The sequence below is a fragment of the Symphalangus syndactylus genome, chromosome 10 (assembly GCF_028878055.3).
Source record: "Symphalangus syndactylus isolate Jambi chromosome 10, NHGRI_mSymSyn1-v2.1_pri, whole genome shotgun sequence".
In the NCBI taxonomy this organism is placed as follows: Eukaryota; Metazoa; Chordata; class Mammalia; order Primates; family Hylobatidae; genus Symphalangus; species Symphalangus syndactylus.
Window position 1 is genome coordinate 38,648,435 of NC_072432.2, and position 23,560 is coordinate 38,671,994.

Consider the following 23,560-nt stretch of genomic DNA (forward strand, 5'->3'; position numbering starts at 1 on the left):
CATAACCTAAATTTGATTGTATACCAAAAGAAATGGAAAACACATTTAATGGCTTTTTAAAAAAACACAAGTAAACCAAATGAATGAATCATTTTATACAAGAAAGGCAACAAATAACAGGAATTTGAAAAGATCAGGGCTATGGCTAGGAAATAAAAAATTCTGCCTTTCTAGCTAATAATATGGGTCAGTGGTTCCTAGATACATGTTTCCTGTGTTTATTTGATTTGTCTAATTAAGGCCATTGGTATTTTATGAAAGCGTTTCCATGGAAACAATGTCTAAGGTGCACGGCTGGTTCCAAATGGACTTGTTTCAGACACAGAACAGGAAGCAAGACTTCAGAATAGAACTCAGAGGCCAAAAGGTATATCTAACCTCTGAAATAGAGAACTTTCTTGAACTCAAGAGCATTTGATTTACATAAATTCAACCACTCTGTGTGTGGGGGTGGGGAACTCGGAAATAAAATGTTGCCAAGTGTTATTTTGCATGTATGTTCTTTATTATATACTGAATAAATATGTGCACTTATATATTGCATACAAGTATGTGCATTCACATATTATGTTATGCAGGTTTTTACTCAAAGTCCTGAAATCAGACCTTATGAGTGATGTAAAGAATTTCTAAGGATAATTTTCACCTTTCCTGCTTTTTATTTTAACATGCCTTAGAAGCCCAACCAGATAGCAGCCTGAGACTCCACTGTGAATTAAAATGTCCCTGTGAGTGAGTGACAAGGCTGAAAGGATGGATGTCTCCTGGTTCCAAGTATTATTCAGATCTGTTTGTTAATAAAGTATTGTCTCTCCCTTTCAGATACTGCAATTCACCTGGAATAGAGAAGGAGGAGAAGTCAAAGTGGCTCAGGAGTGTATTTGATCAATCTGTTAGATTTGATCCAGAATTGTGCAGAAGTTGCTTTAGTTACACTAGGACAATTGGGAGAAAACCCAGGTAAGAATATCTTTCAACTAGGAGAACACATTCCAAAATCAGTGAGACAGTGTTTTGTAAGGTATCGTATTAGAAGTGTGTTGTGTTGAGTTAGAAATGGTTTTCTTGCGCACAATTTTGCTTCCTCAGCTGCTGAAGGCATACAGAGAGGCTGGCTTACCAGAGTTAGTCAGAAAAGCCCTCTGCACCTATTTCTATTCTTAGAGGCTGTGTGCATGGTAAAGGTACAGAGATCAACTCAAGTCTTATGGAAGGGGGTATATGTTTCAGGGACTAAAATAATACCACATTTAAATCAGGCAGGTACTTCCCTAGGAATGAAAAACCATCCTCCCTAAAAAGTCTCTGGAGGTTTTTATTTAAATATTTTCAGCAAAATAAACTGTTACTAGGAAAACATGTTCTCATAAATATAAGAAGGGTCTGCAGGCCTGAAATGTATCTGGCTGATGTCTCTTTCTTTGTAATCCCACTAAGCCCAGATACTCAGCCATGAAAGTCAGAACTCCCTGCACCCTTCATCACCCATGGCTGCTGGCAGAAAGCAGCCAATGTTCTGAGCTTAAAGTAAACAGTCTTTCTTGATTAATGACCCCTGACCTTTTGAAGACTATGTATTCAGTGAGCTATTTTGACCACAGAGGCTCTTACATGATATATGGACTGATCAACAGACATGGAAGAATTCTGTTGGCCTGGTTTAATGAAGTGCTATAGCATGCTCCAAAGAGACCTACTCTTGATTTGCCTCATCATTTTTTGAGCTGAATTATAAACTAAAATCATTACTTCAGAATTTATTGATTCTGAATTTGCATCATTTAATAACAGCATATTAAGTATTTTATCTTTGCTTTAATTTAAAAAGCGTTTTACTAAGCAAATTTATAATGTAAACAAGATGAGGAAATTTTTGCAAACTTTTGAAAATTAAGCGTTTCTAAGGAGTTTGTTTACAACTATTTGTAAACAACATGTTAGTAGACAACAATACCCATAGATCACAATGCTTTGATGCATTAATTATAAATTTTTTTACCTATTCAATAAAGGAGGATTTTTTCCTAAATAATCTTGCTAGCTTCTCTCCAGTTATTCAAAAGTAATAGTCAGACTGTTTAATTATTGATTCAATAATGTAGACAAAAGAGCATTTGCTGAGTTTCTATTGTTCAGTCATCACAGAGTTAGTAAAGACTTATTGATGATCACTATGTGCTAGGCCCTTTTTTGGGCACTGAAGACAATATGAACAAAAGAGAAAAAATAAAAAGAACAAAAATAAAAAAGAAAATCTTTGTCCTTGTGAAGCTTGTATTGTCCTAGATGTTAGAATTAAAACAATAAATATGTTAGACATGATTCCTGCCTGTATACAGTTTTGATTCTGGTGGGAAAGATGGGCAACAAACCAGGAAAATAATTTTATAAAGAGAACTCAATAATAAGGTAAGGTACAGGGTGATGGGATAGGACATGGTCATTCTGACTCCTACTTTGGATACAGTGGTCAGAGAATATCCCATGAAGAAATGATTAAGATAAAACATGAGGGATAAGAAGGAGCCAGACATTTAGAGCCAAGGGAAAGGGGAAGAGTTTTTCAGGCCGGTTGATAGCCCTAGGCAGCGAAGAGTTTGCTGGGGGAGGAAACTATGACTGGAACTTAATGTGAGCAGCCCTGGAGGTTCAGGTGGGAACCAGATCATATGTGTCCTTGTAACCTGAAGTAAGGGGATTGGGCTTTACCTAAATGAAATGGAAAGGGGTTTAAGACAGGGAGTAGCAACCAATTTCTATTTGTAAAAAAATATTTCTGCCTGCTGGAGAATGGATTGCAGAGGGGCACGGAGGGAGCAGGAGGGCAGGTTGGAGCCATGTAAGAATGGTAAGGGCTTGGACCATGGTGGTGACTTTGAAGATGGAGAGTAGGGAATGGGTTTGGGATGGACTTTGGAAGTTGATTTGAGAGCGTTATTTAAAAATGGGATGGGGATGAGCACCGTAAAAGGGAAGAATCAGGTCTAAATTGATGAAGTGCCACATATTAAAATGGAAAAGACCAGGGTAGAAATAAGGTTTGCTGAGGGGAAGGTTGACATGAACAATGATGAGTTCACTTTTTGATGTGTTAACCTCTGTAATGCCAGTTAGGCATCCACATGAAAATGTCAAGTAGCCCATGGGATTTGTGAGTTAGAATTGAGGACACTGTTTAGGCAAAGGCAAAAAAATTAGCAATCATCAGTAAACACAAAATGTTTAAAACAAAGGGCCAGGATGAGATCAACGGAGAAAAGAATATAGATGATCAGGGGTCAATTAGTCAGCAATTCTTTATTGTGTGCTCATTACATGAGAGGCACATTACCTCGTCATTGTTGACAAACAAAGATGTATAAGACAATATCTTTATCCTCAAGAGACTTATATTCAAGGTAAAAGGAAAAACACATACAAATGAAAGCAAATGTCAATAAAAGGAATCAAAATGTATTAGTCCAGAGAGTAATTACTTTGGGTATCAAAAATTAGAGTCATTTTGTGATGGTGCTGGTAGTCTGGGGAACCCTAGATGGGGGGGCTGGTCTAGGATTCAGGGGGATTGTAAAACTTCAGAAACTAGATGGTTTGTATACATGTGGGTATTTTTTTAAAAAAAGAGGGAATTGTGAAATTCTCAAAGGGTTTTCTGAATCAAAAAAAGGATTAGAAGCATTGCCATGGGAGATAAATTTAGTCTCAATCTTAAAAGGATTGGTTAAATTATAGAAGGTACAGAGAAGGAGGAAGGATATTTCAGGAAATGGAGAGAGTGCAAAGAAACTTCCTGAGATAAAAAGACATTCAAGGCATATGTGGTAATAGTTTTAGATACTGTGTTTGGGACATGGGATTTATATAAAGCAGTGAACAAACTAAAACTGGAAAAATAGATGGGAACTGAAATGAGGGACAACCTTAAAAGAGAACTAAGGAGATTGAATTTTCTTCTACAGACCATAGGGAGTTATTGCATTCAATTCAGCTAAAAAATATTGAGCATCTGATAAATGCAAAGCAATGTGTGGTGTCCTGGTGTGTGTGTGGTAGGGGGCGGAGACTCACATGTAGTAGGAGAAGGGTTAAAATTTCTCCGTAGCATAACAATAGTTACCAAACATTAGCATTTATTCAGTGCTTACTATGGGCCGGGTTCTGTACTAAGTGCATTAAATGTATTCTCTAACTTAATCCGCACAACCTTATTGAAGTGTACCCTTTTGGGATACAGGGAAGCTAAATTACATGTCCTCAGTTACATGACTAGGAATGGTGGAGTCACTATTCAAACTCAGGCAGTGTAGTACTGCCCACACCCTGAATGTTGGCTCTGACTCCCTGCTTCTCACACTAGGGGTGCTGACACTTCTGGAGGCACTCTGCAGTGTACCAAGTGGTATGTGAAGGACAAAACAAATATTGCATATTTTAATAAGCCATAAACTTTATTTCAAGATTTGAAATATATACATATGAAAACAGACATGATTGTAAAAATCACATGATTTCTTAATGACTATATTGTATAACATTTCTTCAGAAAAGTGCACAATCATAAGGATACAGCTCAATATACTTTCACAAAGTGAATGCATCCATGTAACCGCCACCCAGGTGAAGAAATACAACATTATCGGCACTCTAGAGCCCCAGTGTGCTCTCTGACACTGTAACTAAAATTAACCACTATCCTGATTTCTAACTAATCACTGATTACTTTGTCTTGTTTTAGATTTCCATATAAGTAGAATCATATAGTATGTTCTAATTGCCACTGACTTCTTTTCCTTAAAATTATGTTTGTGGCCGGGTGCGGTGGCTCACGCCTGTAATCCCAGCACCCTGGGAGGCCGAGGGGGGTAGATCACGAGGTCAGGAGATGGAGACCATCCTGGCTAACACGGTGAAACCCCATCTCTACTAAAAATACAAAAAATCAGCCGGGTGCAGTGGCGGGCGCCTGTAGTCCCAGCTACTCGGGAGGTTGAGGCAGGAGAATGGCATGAACCCGGGAGGCGGAGCTTGCAGTGAGCTGAGATGGCGCCACCGCACTCCAGCCTGGGCGACAGAGTGAGACTCCATCTCAAAAAAAAAAAAAAAAGTTTGTGAGATTCATTCATGTTTTTACATGTGACAGTAGTTTGTTGATTAAATTCACATAGTTTTTAAGATAAAATATGATGTCACAATGAAATTTTTTGCTTTTTAAGGGAATACACAACAATTTTTTGAGAATGCAATTAAGTCTCCTTCTGGTCACTCTGATGACAAAGTCTGAACAACACGAGAGCAAACACTGATTTGGGTTCAGGAGAAATGGATTTTAGTCTTCCTCCACTATTCATAGCTGTGTGACCTTGGGCAAGTCTCTTCTCTAAACTTCTGTTCCGGTACTGATAAAATAAGGAAGTTAAGCTAAAATGTCTGTCTTTAGTCTGCTTCATTGTGAATGTTCCTTGCTCTAACCCCAAGCTTCAGCTTAGTCTGGGTTTAACTTAAGGAAAGGTTATAGAGAAAATATATTTTTCCAAAATAAAATTATTTTTTCTATTATAAAAGAAAAGCACATTTGTTCTAACAATTCAAACAACACAGAGCTACCTAAAGGAAAATGTAATAATGCACTCATTCCTTTGTTGAATTCTACCTTCCCAGACATACAAAAATAATGTTAGTTTTGTATTTATACTCCCATAATATTTTCCACGCTGACAGAACTCTATGCTTACTTAAATGGATGTTACTGTTATTGTTATTGTTTTTTTTTTTTTTTGAGACGGAGTCTGCACTGTTGTCCAGGCTGGAGTGCAGTGGCGCGATCTCAGGTCACTGCAAGCTCTGCCTCCCGGGTTCACGCCATTCTCTTGCCTCAGCCGCCCGAGTAGCTGGGACTACAGGCGCCCGCCACTATGCCCGGCGAATTTTTTTTTCGTATTTTTAGTAGAGACGAGGTTTCACCGTGTTAGCCAGTATGGTCCTAATCTCCTGACCTCGTGGTCCTCTCGCCTTCGCCTCTCAAAGTGCTGGGATTACACGCGTGAGCCACCACGCCTGGCCTGTTATTGTTAATTTTTGAAACGGAATGGTACTAACGCATTTTATTCTTCAATTTTCTCTTCATGGAAATCCTTTCAAGGTTAAAACTGTTCATTTGAATTAATGTCTGCACGATGTTCCATAGCATACATTTACTGTAATCAATCATTTCTCTATTTATTGATATTTAGGTGGTTTCCTTTTTTTTTTTTTGCTATCATAATGCACTACAACAAGCACCTTCATGCATATAATATTAAGCCTTTGTAGTCTTTCTCATTTTGTATGATAGATATAAATGGTCAGATTGTTTTCTAAAAAGTTGCTCTAATTTGCGTCTCAGTACTTGAGGTTTGTGAAGGTTTGAACGTGAGATTTAAAGAAAGCGAAGACATGATATCTTAAATAATTTTCAAAAATATTCATAGAAATAGAAAGCTAAAAAATAAAATATTGAGTGTATCTTTACAGGCTCGTGTTTGAAATTGCCGAGGTCTGAAATCAGATGTGTAGGGAGAAGAAACATTTTCCAGAATAAACAGAAACAGAAACATGATTTTAGCCCCAAAAATGCAATATCAAGAATTAAAAGGCGAAAAACAATTATTTCTAAAAAAAAAATCACAGAAATAAGTCCTTCATGTGATTCTATAGACAGGTAGCTGAGCTGGCTGGTTAATGAAACTCTGTTTCAACATTAACCTGAAAAAACTTAAAGTAACTTCTGAAAGCCTAATGAGGCAGCTCTTCTGTCCTGCCCTCCACACTGGGGAGGGTATCCTTGGCCACTCACTTTTCGGGGTCCTATATCATTCATGCTGGGATAACAGACAGAGGTCTTGGATAAAATGGACCAAGATTTAGGGTTAGGCTACTTGAAGTTGCCAGTATTATATAGAGAAAGATTTGTTTGTCCTGTCGATATTTCATTCTGAGGCTGGTCTGGAAGGAATAATTTTCCATTATCCATCAAAATCTGAAACACCAAAACTTCCACAACTCCCTTAAGAGAAAGCCAGATGAAAACTATTATCTGCAACAATAAGTCAGGTACTAAGAGGAAAAAGAAGGGCAATGGGAGTGAGGAAAGGGAGGGCAAATGCCTAAGAGACCATTCAGAGAGGAGAAGGAGAGGGAGGGAGATCAGAGAGGAGTGACTCCTTGATATATAACCTGACTTAAGGGGGAAAGTAGCAAACATTTTTGCATCACCTCTGGCCTCTGTGTGCAGGCTTGAGTGGCTGTTAGTAAGGTTTTATTTCTGGTGGTGAATTGTTTCTTCCTGTCCTTCCAAGTTTTAATGGCATAGCTAAGAGGTTGCATCTACAATGTGTATCACATGATTCTATAATAACGTGCTCTTCTTTGCACAAGAAGATAGTACTACTTATTCATCCACATGGTACATGCTGTTTTTCTATTCACAGGGATAGTTTTATACTAATCCTGCCACTCCGTTTCCTTGGACTCCATGGTGACCAACTGTTCCTGTGTGCAGGCAGCTGGTTGAGGCCGTGAAACAGCTAACTGGCCAGCAGTGGGCATGACCCCGTGACCTCCACCAAATAGACTGAACGCTCAATCATCAACTTAGCGTGAGCTCCAGTCACTCAGAGCTGGGTTCTAATCAAGCCTCCAGCACTTACTGATTATGAAAAGTCATTCAGGGCACATGTCTTCACTCAGCCTCCAATTCTTATCTATAAATGGGAATAATAGTTGTTCTTTCACGGTATGTTTGAGAGGACTAATGAGCAAAAATATGTAAAGCATTTACCCCAATAGACAAATAAATAACACTCTTTGGCACCCTCAGGAAAAAAGATAATACGGTGCCTCTCCTTCAGATGTAATTCTTTTGCATGCCTACCTTGGCCAGGAAGAGAAACAGCTGGCCACCCTCTGAGTATCAAGCTGTGGCCCGCAGAAGAGATTCCTTTCCATCAGTGTGTATGAATAGCTGTGCAAGTGTCTACAGAAAGCCTGACACAAAATTTCAGGTAGTCAGAGAATATCCCTCACCCACCACAGCCCAGAAAATCCTGAGAAGGTCTGTGTTTGGGAAATCCTTTTTCTGACTCCTTATTTGAGTCTGAGTTTGATTCTCTCTTCATTTCTGGTCTAGTGGTCTACCTTTGATAAACTGTTCTTCCTTTTGAAGAACATATTTATTTATCCTACTATGCCACTGTCAGAGACCCTAAATATAGCTGTGTCCTTTTACCAACTGGTGGATAGTCTGGCCTTCATTCTTTTACATACCATCATCTCCAACACTTTCAGGGAATGCTAAGAAACTTTCTCTGCAGAGATAAAAATAATGATACTGAGTCATTGCCTTTGTTACTCTTTGAATTCCCATATAAAGTTATCAACTAAGTGTACCTAGCCTGGTCTAGCAAGTATGCCTGCTTAATACGGTTTAATGCTGGTGACATTAGTCACTGTTAATTGCTCAAGAGTTGAGATCAGGTAAGCAATCACTGAGTTCATCTGTTAAAAAAATGACTGTAGTCATATTAAGGAATAGAAGGCTCTATGGCTACCTAATGACTGCAAGTTATTTCAACAAAACTGACGACATCCATTTTCATAGTAACATATACTACACCAGAACTCTGAAAATGCCAGAGGGAAAGCAGTTTGGGGTTCTTAATTGTTTTACTTTAGCCTTTATCATTTTTCTATTTATCAGTTGTTTTTTGCTTTTAATAGAGTCTGTTCTATTCAAAATTTTCAGCTCACATGGTTTTTAAAGAGAATTTGTGGTTTGAATTAAACCCGACTGGAAATTGACTTCATTTGAAAAATATTTCTCTTCAAATTTTTTCCTACACTGGCATTCATTTAGATAGAAAGCAGTAAAGGAGCCACACAGATACTTCGGAGGTAAGTACTACTGTCAGAATGATGCTCTCTCTTTGCCTCTTGGGGAGTTTTAACTAGGGCTGTGCTCTGTGGAGGAAGCAAGATGCTGCAGGTAGATTTTCAGAACTTTGGGTATTAAGCAATTATGTTTTAACCTACACTTAGGGCATATGACCTTCCAGTTTTGTAGTGTGCCAACTGCAGAGAGAAACTCAGCAGAAATCTGTTGTCATGACAGACAAGGCCATATGAAAAGTGCTGGAAAAATTCCTCCTTAGACTATAATTGCCTTGATGGGCAGAAACTCTGCCTTCTATTCCACTATGGAGTATGTATGCACCACAGTGCTCACAGCTGTGTTCAGGGTTTATCGTCCAAGACATGGTTAGCCTCAAAGCAAAATTAAAATGGGACATGGAAAATACTCAGCTTGCCTGAAGGAGCCAACTGTATGTTATTTCATTTTATTTCTAGGATTGTGATCCTTAATCCCTGAGTACATAATGTGTACCCAGTTTTGTTATATGAAAAACCAGAAAAAACAAACAAGTTATGTGGTATATTTGTGGTCATGTAGATGAAATGAAATTGCCTAGTGGATAAGTTGCTTCCTTCTAATTGTGAATCTGGGTGCCCTGTAGAGTATTTGAGCATGGAAGTCAGCAACACTGTGTAGCATAATGGTTAAGGTCCAAGCTCTGAAGCCAGACTGCGTGGATTTGAAGTCTGTCACATAATTTCTTAACATCATTCTGCCTCAGCTTTTCCATCTATAAGGAATTAGAACAATAATTACACCTAACTCATCAAGTTGTTATGGGGATCAAATAAATTAACACACACATATTTTAAAATGTTTCAAGTAGTTCTTGGCACATAGTAAATGCTACATAAGTCTTAGCTGTAAATATTGTAATTACTGTTATTAAGAATCTAAGAGCTGGGCACTGTGGCTCACGCCTGTAATCCCAACACTTTGGGAAGCCGAGACGGGTGGATCACCTGAGGTCAAAATTCGAGACCAGCCTGGCCAACATGGTGAAACCCCATCTCTACCAAAAATACAAAAATTAGCTGGGGGTGGTGGGGTGCTCCTGTGGTCCCAGCTACTAAGGAGGCTGAGGCACGAGAATTGCTTGAACCTGAGAGGCCGTGGTTGCATTGACGCAAGATCATGCTACTGAACACCAGCCTAGGCGACAGAGCCAGGCTCCGTCTCAAAAGAAAAAAAAATTAAGATTAAAAAAAACCATGGTTCTCTATAATCAAAAAGTTGATTGCACATTTAGCAAGTTCTCCCTCTCTCTTTATTCTTTCATTCTCTTCCTTTCTTTGTTTCTTTCCTTTTCCTTTCCTCTTTTACTCTCTTCACCTGGATCTCTGGCTTTATGTCTGCATTCTGATTCTTGGTATTTTTAGTCTTGCCTTAAGTCATACTTTTAATGGCAGTGGTGTGGGCAGAAAGGAGTTGGGAGGATAATGGCAGGCCTGTGTTGTCCACAGCCCAAGTATGAGAAGGTAGATGCTTCAGTTGTTAGGGGCTCCCACTCCATACCTACCCACATACCTATTCTGAGGAAAGAACATTTTTCTGTGTGGAGGTGGCATTCATGTTGAAAGGGGATGGTTGATGGTGTTATTTTTGTTCCCTGCAAATGTGGATGTTTAAAATAGTGCTTTATTCAATCGGCATAACTGACACATAGACTATGTATAGTGGTGGAACTGGGCCTGGCAGGTGACAAGGGTCAGATCTCACCAAAATCAAGCATCATAGTTCTCCACCGATAGTACCCGAGGAATCAGCTCTGAGGATGGCCAGCACAGACCCCTATCTTAAGTTGACTGGCAAATTTGCTTGCACAACTACCGAATCGTCTGAAATGGAGGTACCTCAGAGCCAGTGAACGGGGATTTTGGCTTCGTTTCCATGGGGCATGCCAGTGGGTCACATTTCCTCTCTGAATCTCCCTCCAAGCCTCACTGTACTCTTAAAGGGTAAGTATATTAGTTATTCTTTTGCTTTTCACTCAGTGCCCTGCAGGCCTGGAATTCAGCCAGTGTAACCGAATCATGAGGCTGCAGCTCAGGCTATATTTAATTGGAGGTTTATTGTCTTGCCATGGTTCTACAAGTTTAGGGATCTTTTTTGAGATTGATTAAGGCACTGTAGGGATTTGAAGTAGTGCCAATTTTGGCTCCATGTGCCCTTTTTAGTGACTATAATGAAAAGTTTACTTAAAGTGTTAAGTTTAGGTCTTTGAAAATTGCCCTTTTATACCGTGAGTCACCACAGTAAGGATTCTAGGAGAGATTCTTCTATTTTGAACCAAACAGGTCGTGTTTCATAGAGCGTAACTTTGGGGAAAGAGGGATGGAATATTCTATTCCTATGAAAAGTTTTACTACCAAAACTCATCTGATTTGGCTCTCCAAAGAAAATGAAATGCATAGATTTTGAGGCAAATATAAGGCTACCATATGTACCAAGGAGACTTTGAAATATTTCCAAAGTGTCCTTAATTCATTTGAAATGCGTGAAAAATTTGAATTTTATTTAAGAACAAGTGGGGGGAACCATTTAATCAAAAACTTGAGAGTGAAAGATGGCTGTGAGGAAAGAATAATTTCATACTTGCTAGACATCGCTATAATAGATTACATAGAACATTTGGCTGATTTGAATTAGAATCCACATGCCTCCTCCACCCCCAACCTTCTCTTTTCAACTCATTAGAGCCTCTTCTTTCTACCCCCAAGTGTGATTTCGATATGACTAGGGAATGGACACTAAAAATATTTCTGGAATGACGTGACCCTCTCTCGCCCCATCCAGGAAAGGGACAAGGCTTCACAAGAAACAGCACATGCTTTCCTTTCATTTCTGGGAGTCCCAGGGTCAACCTACAGATGCTGCTTCTTCCGTGGCCGATGGCATTCAGACTCCTCGCTGCTGCCGACGGTGCCAGGCAAACAACTGGACAGGACAGCTCAGCTACAGAACACTGGCCACAGTCTCGGCCAGAGCAGCAGCCCCCCAGCCACAGACCACCTCCACTGCCTCATCCAGGAGCCTTCCCACCTCCCTCAGGCTTGCTGCGGCCCCGCCACAGGGGCTGAAGAACTGGGAGGTGGTGGCAGCAGTGGCAGCGGTGCCTACAGCCTTGGGGCTAGTCCAGATACGTGGGACCCTGCTTCGGGCAACTCTGCAGCCCCTCCGGGGCCGGAGACGGACCCAAGACTTCCCCAGCGCTCACCATTGTCTCTTCCTGTCGCTGAAACCTGGGCAAGGGCTCATAATGGAAGCTGCCCCTCTTGAGCTGAATTCGAAAGCAAGACAGGCGGAGGTGGGGGACGGGGTGAGCAGTGCTCAAGACAGCCAGGAGCTCAAGCAGCAGCTGTGGCCACTTCCCAAGCCTTCAGCCTCCTCCCAGCGAGAAACGAAATATGTGGAGATGTGTGCTTCAGCTGAAGTCCAGAGAGAGAGTCCCCGGATCATGAAACTTACCCTAGGGCACTGCCCTGGGGGTCAGAGGGCCTCTAGGAGCCCAAAGGAGAAAGCCCAAGATGAACCCAGCAGTCAAAAGTGCAAGACTCCAAGCCCCCAGAACAATCCTGCCTCCTCCGAACTCTCTAGATCCCAGCACTCTGCCTCTGAAGAGGGTGGTAACTTCTCATCTTCCTCATCCTCCTCCCCGATGAATAAAGCAGAAGAGGATGGCCTTTCCAAAATGGAGGACTCCACCACATCCACAGGGGCTCTGGCCACCTCCTCTTCATCCTTAGGCTTTGAGAGTGAGAGTGGAGAAAGTGAAGGTTGCCAGGCCGTGGGAGGAGAAGGAGAGAAAATATCAGGAGGAGGGGGAGGAGGAAAAGGAGGAGGGGGAGGAGGGGCAGGAGATGGAACAGAGTGCAGGGACATTATTGCCAAGTCCCAGGGCAGCAGGGACCCCCCCAAAGTCGAAGAGGCTCACTACATCACCACCCATGAGATCCAGCTGAGTGAGGTGGAACAGGACATGGATTTCGACGTGGGACTGGCCTCCCGCTGGGATTTCGAGGACAACAACGTGATCTACTCGTTCGTGGATTATGCTTCCTTTGGTGGCAGCGACGAGACCCCAGGGGACATCACCAGTCTGACCGAAGAGGACGACGACAACAGCTGCTACCTCAGCACCACTCCCAGCACCAACACCACCCGGACACCCAGCCCTACCAGCAGCGACCTGGCCCGCCCCAATGCAGGCCGCAGTGGCCGCGACACCAGCAGCACGGAAGTGGGCAGTGGCCCCTCTGACAGTGGCCCCACTCCCCCACCCACTGGGCCTGGCACTGCCCCCCTGACTGAGCCCTTGCCCGAGACCCCGGAGGCAGCTTCAGGGGCAGCAGCCGCCGCCGCAAGCAGCTGTGGGAGTGCAGCAAGCCAGATCCTCCTATCAATCAAACCGGCTTCCCGGGCTATAAATGAGCCTAGCAACGTGCATGCAAAGCAAAACATTATTTATGCTGCCAAGCATGAAGGCGACATGAGCCTCCGCGTCTCTACAGCTGCTGAACACATTTCAAGTTCGCTGAAGCAAAACCCGGCTGCAGCAGTGGCTCAGGACCATGCAAAGAAATTCGTTGCTGTCCCTGCTCGCCTGCAAACCAGGTGCGGGGCCATCCGGGCGAAGGAGCTGGTGGACTACTCCAGCGGAGCCTCCAGTGCTGTGAGCGAACTGGACGATGCGGACAAAGAGGTGCGTAACCTGACCTCCCGGGCCTTCCGAAGCCTGGCTTACCCCTACTTTGAGGCTCTGAACATCAGCTCCCGGGAGTCCTCCACCACACTCTCCGAAGTGGGCTTTGGGCGCTGGTCAACTTTACTGGACTTAAAATGTGGGGGTGTTGGGGCCAGGGTGGAGCAGAGCCTCCTCAGGAGCAGCGCGGCCTCTGTGGCTGCAGGTCTGAGGAAGGGCAGTGGGGCCCGTGCCACTGCCGACCAGCTCTACATCCAGTCCAAGAAGTCTCAGACCAAGGCCTTGGAGTTCGTGGTCAGCAAAGTCGAGGGGGAAATCAAACATGTGGAGACGCCCCTGTGTTTCCAGAAGCAGGTCCAGACGGGCTCCCGGGTTGTCACCCTTTTGGAGCCCCTGAATGTACGCAGTGAGAGCAAAGCCAGCTCGGCCCCTGGGCCCTGCAGGGCCACCAAAGGTCTCGGCAAGGGTCCCGGGTCGGCATACACGGACGACGGCTCCGAGACCTCCGAGGGCAGCAAGCCCGCCTCCCGCGCCGATGGCCCCCAGAAGTCCAAGTACGCCTCCAGTCTGCTCAAAAATGTCATTTCCAAGAAGATGCAGCGGGAACACGAGTTCAAAATGGAGAGGGGAGAAGTCACGGATACATCCCACCACCTCGCAGGCACCTCCAAGGAGACGGGGGGCGCCCGCGGGAGCGAGAGGCAGCGAGAGAGGGGCCTGCAGAGGCAGAGCTCTCGTCACTCAGAGGCCGGCTCTGAGTACACAGTGGTCAGCATGTCCGACGCGGGCGGGGAGGGGTCCGTGGCGGGCTCCAAATCCCCAGTCTTCAAAGCCAGTACTCCTCGTGAGCGCAGCGCAGGTCCTGGCCGGAATTTCACCGATGGACACACGGAAGTGTGTGAAATTAAAAAGAGTGCCTCAGAGACCGTCAAGGGCATCTTCCTCCGTAGTCAGAACAGTGCGTTCCGGTCATGGAAGGAGAAAGAGGCCGAGAAGCGGGAGGAACAAGCCCCTATAGGGAAGCTGAAGCTGCCCAAAGGAGGCGACTGGCGGGCTGATCTTGGGGAGATTTCTGCCAGCAAGAACACCATCATGTCTCGCCTCTTTGTCCCCAACATCCAGCAGACACCCAAGGACAAGCAGCCGAGGAAGCAGGCCACGAAGTACCCTGCTGCTCAGGCCACCTCCACAGCGGTGATCAGACCCAAGGCTCCCGAAATCAAGATCCGGCTGGGGAGTGTGCAGCAGCCGAGCTCAGACTTCAACATTGCCAAGTTGCTCACGCCCAAGCTGGCTGGTGGCAGCGCCTCTAACCTGTTCAAGACCATCGAGGACAACAGCAGGGCACAGCAGAAACTCTTCCGTGGGGACAACCTAGAAAAAGTGCCCCATTTCCAAGTGAGAGACATCAGAGACAAGTCCAAGTCTCAAGGCCCCCTCCACCAGGTGAGAGATGTCAGGAAACTAATTAAAGGGTCAGGGGATAGCAGTGACAAGGGCAGTGTTACCCCAGAGCAGGGGCTGACGGGACCCAAACCCAGGCAGCTGTCTGCAGCAGCTGGCGGATCTGGATCCCTGTCCCCCATGGTGATTACATGCCAGGCTGTAGTGAACCAGAGGGAAGACAGCATGGACCGAGACCCCAGGGAGAGCATGGGCGGCAGCAGAGTCTTGAATTCTTCCTCCCCAGAAGGGACAGTCTTGGTTCACAGGGCATCTGGCAGGCTGCCTGTGGCTACCATTGCCCCCAATAAGCCCGAGCAGGGCTCATACCTGCCTGTGCTCAAGATTGTCTCCAAGGCTTCTACCCAGAAGACCCCAGAGAAGCTCAAGGAGGAGGAGGTCAAGGAGGAAGGAAAAGCCACAAAGCCAGCCCGGAATGCCCTGGAGAAGCTGACCGCAGCCGTGAGGTCCATGGAAGAGCTGTACAGCTTCAACAGGAACGAGTGGAAGCGCAAAAGCGACCCCTTGCCTATGATGATGGACAGCCACGTGCTGTCGCTCATTGCCAGTGAGGAGAGGGAAGGGGTAGTGGGTGCTGAGGGAGACCACGACAAGCTGTCCAGACGGCTGGGTGAGGTGGAAGAGCGGGGCACAGGAAACAAAGCTGGTGTAGTCCTGCGAGGGGCCCCCATAGAACGTCTGCAGCGGAGAAATTCCAACCCCAGCGCTGAGAGTGTGTCTGCCAGGGCAGCGGCCTTTGAGAACCTGGCCAGGGAAAGACCCCGATCTCTCTATATTCCCCCAGTCCACAAGGATGTGGAGAGAACCCAACCCCTGCAGCCCCTCCCACCACTCCCCAGCAACCGGAACGTGTTCACAGTGAGTGCCAGCAGCATCCAGAAAACTGGGGGTGTCGCTGGCAAGTTCCCACAAGGGCCTTCTCCGGAGAGTCCTTCAGCAGCTAAGGGCATCAAATCGCAGGGACTCCGGTCCCTCAAGATCTCTCCAGCCACCCGGGCACCTCCTGATGAGGTGACCAACAGGAAAAGTGGCAGCAATTTGGAGAAGAGCAACAGTGACTGTGAGAATTACCTGACCATCCCTCTTAAAGGAAGCTCTGCTGCAGGAGAGCTTCTTAGCAGGCCTGGGGCTTCCAGGGAGGGGCCGCCCAACTCCTCAGCAGCCACTCTCTGTAGTTTACCCCCACTGAGTGCCCGCAGTCAGGTCCCCAGTAGCTCCAAAGGCTCTCAGGTTAGTGGAACCAGCCGACCAGCTTGGCGTACCAAACCTGACAACCCCCGGGAGACAGTAGCTGCCCCCCCAGGGCCACAGAACCCCGAGCATCCCCCCACCACCATCTACCACCAGCCGCCGCTGCCCTTCACCCTACAGGGGGCCCAGCCCCAGGTCCTCTGCTTCTCCCCACCCAGCATGCCTGCCCCAGCACCTGCAGGCCCAGCTCCGGTCCCCACAGACCCCTTCCAGCAGCCACAGCCTCAACAGACCCAGCGTAAGATGCTCCTGGATGTGACAACGGGCCAGTACTATCTGGTGGACACACCAGTACAGCCCATGACCCGGAGACTGTTTGACCCTGAGACAGGGCAGTATGTGGATGTACCCATGACCTCCCAGCAGCAGGCTGTGGCTCCCATGTCTATCCCTGTGCCTCCCTTGGCCCTGAGTCCCGGGGCTTATGGACCCACCTACATGATTTACCCTGGGTTTCTGCCTACTGTGCTGCCCACCAATGCCCTGCAGCCCACACCAATTGCTCGCACTCCAGGAGGCAGTGAGCTCTCCCCAATGGTGGCAGAGCCTTCCAGCAAAGAGGCAGCTGCAACGTTCACCGAGGCCCCATACTTCATGGCTTCTGGTCAGTCTCCGGCCTCCTCATCCTCCTCAGCCCCAGCAGCCACACCCCAACTCGTAGGGGCCAAGGGCTTTGCCCAGCTGCATGGCAAGCCTGTCATCAGCATTACTTCGCAGCCCCTGGGGCCACGGATCATTGCTCCCCCTTCCTTTGATGGCACCACCATGAGCTTTGTGGTAGAACACAGATGATGAGCAGCCACCAGGAAGCAGAATGAAAAACTGCTGGTAAGTGAATTTCACTTTTATAATCAGGTTTAAGAGAGTAAGAACAATATTTTTTTGTTTGTGTCGGAAGTGAGAGATTTAAAACAAAGGAGACTGTCTCTAGAAATGGATGTTTTGAGAGAATAGAACAAAACCGCATCCAGTTTACAAAGGGGATAATTTTGCCAGGATTCCCCCTCTCTCTAGGCTTCAGTCCCCAAGGTCAGCCTTTGCCCTTTGACCTTTTCAGATTGCCTGAATGTTTTTTCCCACCTGAGAGTAGAAGGGAAGTGAACCTTGGGTCTGCTCCTTCAGTCTGTGGTGAATGTTGTCAGGGCAAAGAAATGAAAACCCAGCTTGGATTTTGTGGATTGAGCCTCACTCTGTTCATGACAGTCCCAGGGACAGGAGGCACTGAACATCTCAGAAGGTCATTGGAAACCCCTTCAATCTGTTTGCTCCCCGGAAGTATGGAGAAGCAAAGACAGATGTTTTCTTGTAGGAACATTTTCTAAAATCTGCAGAAAAGCTTCTTTCTCCTCTTGTATCTTCCTTTTGAAATTGCTTATACAAAGCAGCTGTATTTTCTAAGCTCTTGTTTTTCAGTTTTCAGATAATCAGAACATGTTCTTAGGATGAGTTCAAGGTCTCTAATGTATCTTACACACACACACAGACACACACACACATACACACTTTGATCTCTATGGGGGAGGGAGGATTCTGGAGCTGCCGTTACTCCTTGCTTGCATGGAGTTGCTGTGTTTAATCCAGTCCTTTCCAGACAACACATTATGCTTTGCTGCTAATCCCCACAACTGTTATTTTCATGTCTGCATTCTTTCTTCAGAAAAGAATCAACTTCCACACTTACCCCTAGGTAAAGGAAATCAGAGTAAATAGATTCCTGACAACTAAGTTAATCCAAATGTCCAAACAGGAATCCCTGGAAATACAGTACATGGAACTTGATAGGAAGAGTGAGCTTTACTTGTTCAAACTGGGACACTTCAGGTCAAACACATGACAGGGCAAAGACACCTTCAGATAGGAGCGTAAAGGTGTCAGAACTGTGTGGGGACAAACTTGCCCCTTACACTCCTGTTCTCTTCAGATCGGGAAAGGGTGATATTATAAAAGCTTCTAGGACTTTCAGTCTTTGGTAAGATCATATTCTGAACCAAAAAAAAAAAAAAAAAAAGAAAAGAGAGACGGAAAGAAGAGAAATCCTATTTATGCTTCTAGAATAAAAAATACATTATTTCTCTCTTCTCTGTTATAACTGAAAAGGAACAGGAATATTGTTGCTTTGTGCAACGAAACAGCCTTCATTCGGGAGTTAGGATCATTGGATTTTGGAGTCACACAGCTTCTCACCAGCTGTGTGATGTTGGGCATGACAAACTTTTTAGCATTCATGTGTCATCTCTAGTGGGGACAATAAATAATATCTAACCCTAAACATGTATCTAAATATCAGATGATATAACAATGTATTGCAAGCTAAAAATTTTGTTCAAATTAAGGGATTGTTACTGAATATTATTACACTTATTGGACGGTAAGACAATATTAGGCACTGTTTAAAAAACCCTTAAATCTTTCTCTAAGAATTCAGTTGAAAGCACAAGCCTCATTTTAGCTGCAATCTAGAAATACATTATTTAAATTCTTCTTCTGGGAGAGTCTGCAACAGACAGTGTGTGATGATAACAGATAAAAAGGGGAGGGAGAAAATTAAAGACAAATAAGTCATCTTTTGTTTAGTGTAGAAAATTTTAAAAATATTCAATATGCATGGGTAGGAGACTCAGAATTAGAGAATTAGTTTCGAAGAAGGAAAAGAGTAGCCTAAAGGCAAAAGTGTTTTAACCGCTTAGACAGGTGGTGTGTTTACCTAGGGCTTTTTTGGACCAACTAATGCTATGAGGCCTTTGTGCAAGCCGTGGAGGTGCAGAAGCAAGGGGAAGGGAGGACAGGGAAGAGAGGAGGGAGGATCGGGCACACACTTGCACAGTATCCTCTTAAGCAGCTGCCTTTGGCCTTTCCCCTGTCTGTTGAGTCTAGAGAGATTAGTCTTGGGGTTGTTTCCAGTAGACACAGATATAGATTAGAGTTTTTAGTGTTTGGGACTTGAATAGTGATATTTGAAAATGTTTCCCTTTTTGAAAGCATGACATTTATTTTAGTAAATAAAGCCCTAAAGATAGACAGACAGGCCAAATTTGGTTGGCAGCCAAAGATTAGCTTTTAGTATGCAGGTAAAAGTTGACTTAGCCAAATTGAAATAATGAATTAAAAATTTTTCAAAACTCGCCATTTTGAACATTCTATACCAACCTCCAAAGAAAAGCCAGATGGATTTTTTTTAAGTGGTAATTCTTTTCCTTGTGTAAACAAATTGTAAGTACCGTTCAGATATTTCAAGATACTCATATAGATGGTCAGTGTGAGAAATCTTGAAAGGTGATTTCAGGTCAAAATTTCCTTTAAAAACCAGACTTATTGCAGATATTTGTTTTGAGGTAGGGTAGGTTTATGTCTCCTTTTCAAATGAGAATTTGTGTAAATGATTTTATCTGACCACAGTATTTCACAGAGAAGAAAACTGGGACTTAGAAAGAAATGGTTTTACTGAGGTCCCCGAGAATGAGAGAACGAAGACCTTTAGAACCAGCTCTTAACTCCTGGGCCACACCTTGCTCCCTGCAGACCACTCCATGTTCCCTGGTGTGATGCATGGAGCGAAAAAGGGACAGTAAAGGAGGTGTAATGAACTCTGAACTGGCAGCAAGGACACCTGGGATCTGCTCTGTGGTGGCATTAGGCCATTAACCATCTGTGTTTCCATTTGCCTCTCTGGACATTTGTAAAATGAATGCTTCAACAAAATGCACTAATTCAACAAGCATGAATTACATGCCTACATTCTACAAGCCACTGTGTACTCCCTGTTGGGGCCGTAAACCCACATACAGATAACACAAATTAGGGGCCTACACTCCAGCGGAAGACAGACTTGTATACACAAAACTGCAAAACAAGTGTTCAAGAATTGTCATAACCTTTAAGATTCCTTCCAGTTCAAATAATAAGTATTTCATCATCTATTTTTAGCACCACATTGCAATAGGGAGCTTCACTGTTCTTCCTTCCCATATATATTTGGACATAAACAGCTGCTGTTATCTTTTTCTGATTATTCTCTTATAAATGTTCCTTTATTAAAAAAAAATTTATAAGTGGGTTTTTCTCACTTCTCTTCATCCTGTGGTCAATATCCCAGTACTTCGCAGATTTTGCCATGCCACAACTCATCTAAAAAGATAATATTATTCACTTTATTATTATTTAGTACTCTCATCTCACATTGTGATTAAGGGACAAGGCTGTGCACCACCTGGGACTCAACTGCCCAGATGGCTACAGCAGTAACCCAATTACAACACACCAGTGTACTAGGCACACCAGTTGCAACACTTCACCACTTTCTTTTTTTGTTGTTGTTAGGCCTTTTTGTCTGCCTATTTTGGTTTTTAATGTTCCTTCTTCACATGATCTTTGACAACTTTTTAATGAGATTTTCTTTTTAGATTTCTGTTATTTGAGGAACATGGCTATATTTTTCCCTTCCTGACATGCTCTCCTGCCCATCCACTTAGATGCTGTATTTTTGTTTTAAGATTTTAATTGGGACTTGATACTAAATACCATTTACAAGGGCATAAAGATAAAATAAATATGTAATATTAACAAAAGAAAACTTTCATTGGCACAAGTAGTGGATATCAGCCTAAGAGAATTGCAATTATTTTGTTTCATCCCTGTGTGTTATTTATTTATTTATTTATTTATTTTACTGTAAGCCTTTGTTTCTTCATTTATCCCTGTGTTTCATGTTGCTCCTGCACTGTTGTTCTTTCTTTTCTATTTACTTCCTCAGAGTTATTTCTACCCCCTGTATAGGGCCCCATGCATCAGCAACTAAAGTAGCAAGAGCAAGGGCTGGATTCAGGGAGAGCTGTTTTATTATTCTAATGAGTCCCTAGACTGGTCCTTAGATCATCAAACCCAGTCTCTTTGTATTGAAATTCCAAGAGGAAATTGGCACTCAGAAAGGTTAAGTGACCCTTCCTTAGTCACAGAACCAGGACTCAAACCCTAAATATTCCATGCCAGTCTTTTCCTTTTTTAGAGATGGGGTCACTACATTGCCCAGGCTGGAGTGCAGTGGTGCACAGGAGCCTTCTTCTTCTTGTCCATTTCTCCTTTTCCTTTTCTCCCTAAGGCCACTTTTCTTTGATGGAGTTACTTCCTGGTGTCTGTCCCACTAGTCTCTCTTTTTTCCATTGCCATTTGCTTGAGAATTTATTTTCTGTCCTTTGTTTTTTGTTTTTTTTTTCAACTTGTTCCTTATTGTGGTTTCTCATTTTCCGTTCACTTCAACTTGATTTAGTTCAATGTTCCAACACCTTGCTTCTTCCCTTTTCCTCACTTTTCTTGTAGTTTTTTTTTTTTTTTTTTTTATCATAGATTAGACGGCTTAAAGGGTAGGACTGGGTGAGTCCTCCATCTCCCTCACCTGAATGTTCTTCAAGCATTTGTACTTTGAGCCCAGGCAAGTCATCCGAAGGACAGGAAATTTGTTGCTTCGGTGCATGCAGGCCAGGTAGCTAATCTACAGGCTATAACCTAGACGTTTTATTTTCACTTCATTCCATAGTTACCTTCATGAATTGATTAGTTTATTTCTATTTTCCCCACTAACTTGGTAGTGACTTCCTCTCCCAATTATTGTATATAGCTGCTGTTTTATTTTATCTTCTTAATGTATTTGTTTGTTTTTGCCTTTTCTTTTCTCCCTTTCCCTTTAATCGCATTGTGGCTTTCCTTTAGCTTACTATTTTGTACGCTTCTTCACGATTCCATTACCTTTATATTTTCTTTTTTAACTTATCTAAAATTAGTAAGAAATTAAAAGTAAAAGCTAGTATGTATTAATCATTTAGTATATACCAAGACTTAACATCATTGAATTATTAACACAGGTAGGTACTATTTTTAATCTCTGTTTGACAAATTAAACATTAACTTATCCCAGATCAACAGCTATTGAAATCCAGGCACTTGGAGCTCCGTGGCCCGTGCTCTTATAGATCACCCCCTTGCTCATCTATTTGTCTTATTCTCTGCTCTCTGGTCTCAGTTCTTTGTTGTAAATTGTCCCTCTTCCCTTATCTGTTCTTTGTGTCAGGACTTTCCCACTACCTAACTTCTCCAAAATTTTTCAGCCATTGCATTTTTCCTCTCGGCCACATCAGTCCGCTAAAGGGTTAATTATATGACACATTAAAGTCCTTGTGGATGGGGGAAGAGAACACAGTTGGAATTTTACTGGCTGCCCTGCTGCTAATTTTCCAAACTTCTGTTTCATTCAGAGGAAATAGAATCTTCTGGCCATTTTACTGCCATGGAGGGTGTGTGTGTGTGTGTGTGTGTTTGTGTGTGTGTGTGTGTGTGTGTGTGTGTGTGTGTTGTGGCTTGGAGGAAAGAGCAGGGAAAGGGAATAAGGTAAGAAACTGACCCTGAATCTGTCAGTGTTCAGCATATACTAAAACTCCATGTGTGTTTTTCATTTGATTAAAAATCTAGCTGTCCTTAGAACATGGTATGCCCCAAAAAGAAACCTGAGCCAGCTTAAGGACTCCTAGGAGCTGTGGCTCCCAGTGGTGGGAGAATTTTTGTTTATGTAAAGCAGAAGAATGTGGGCTGTAAAGGTAAGGGTGAAATCTTCTTGGATGCCAGTGGATTAAAGCATTTTAGTTGAAGGGAAGCTGTGTGGCTTTTACTAAATCACAAGTACATGTGCCTTGAAGTCAGGCAACCCCAACTCAGATTCTAATACTGTTACTTACTAGTCTAAGTAACTAGTCTTACTTACTAGTCACAGTGTAGTCCAGGCAAGTGACTTGCTGTCACTAAGCCTCATTTTCCTCATCTGTAAAATGGGGTACATTTCAGGAGAGTAGTGAAGACTGAATTATGAAACCATGACAGAAGACATAGCACATAGTACACGGCTCATGTAAGTGTTCAAGCTCCCTTGAAACTAGATCCTCATAAATGCCTCAGAATCTTCTTATCTTCTCAGGGCCCCTAACCAGAGCAGAAAATCAGCCCTTATCAATGCAGACTCCCAGGGTAAGCATCATGGACCTGTGCCCAGGATTGCTCTGTATTTCCCCAAACCGGAGGCAGTGCCCACAGCTCTGCAATCCTCTTTGAGCTAGCTGGCTGATCTCTCAGGGCAGGCCAGTTGGCTGTGTGTCAGGGTACTCTAGTATCCCCCAAGGCCTTCCAGAATGTTATACAACTCTGAGCATAGCTTG

At 43.7% G+C, this 23,560-nt stretch overlaps 1 protein-coding gene across 1 annotated transcript in view; it reads left to right on the forward strand.

Annotated features, from left to right (window-relative positions):
- Positions 1 to 23,560, forward strand: part of C10H4orf54 (chromosome 10 C4orf54 homolog) — a 43,624-nt gene that overhangs the window by 13,725 nt on the left and 6,339 nt on the right. Inside the window, exons 2-4 of the mRNA XM_055296207.2 lie at positions 823 to 960; positions 8,780 to 8,928; positions 11,744 to 17,192. Of these exons, the coding sequence (XP_055152182.2) occupies positions 11,775 to 17,156 (5,382 nt within the window). The 5' untranslated portion in view covers positions 823 to 960; positions 8,780 to 8,928; positions 11,744 to 11,774 and the 3' untranslated portion in view covers positions 17,157 to 17,192. The remainder of the gene's footprint in view (positions 1 to 822; positions 961 to 8,779; positions 8,929 to 11,743; positions 17,193 to 23,560) is intronic.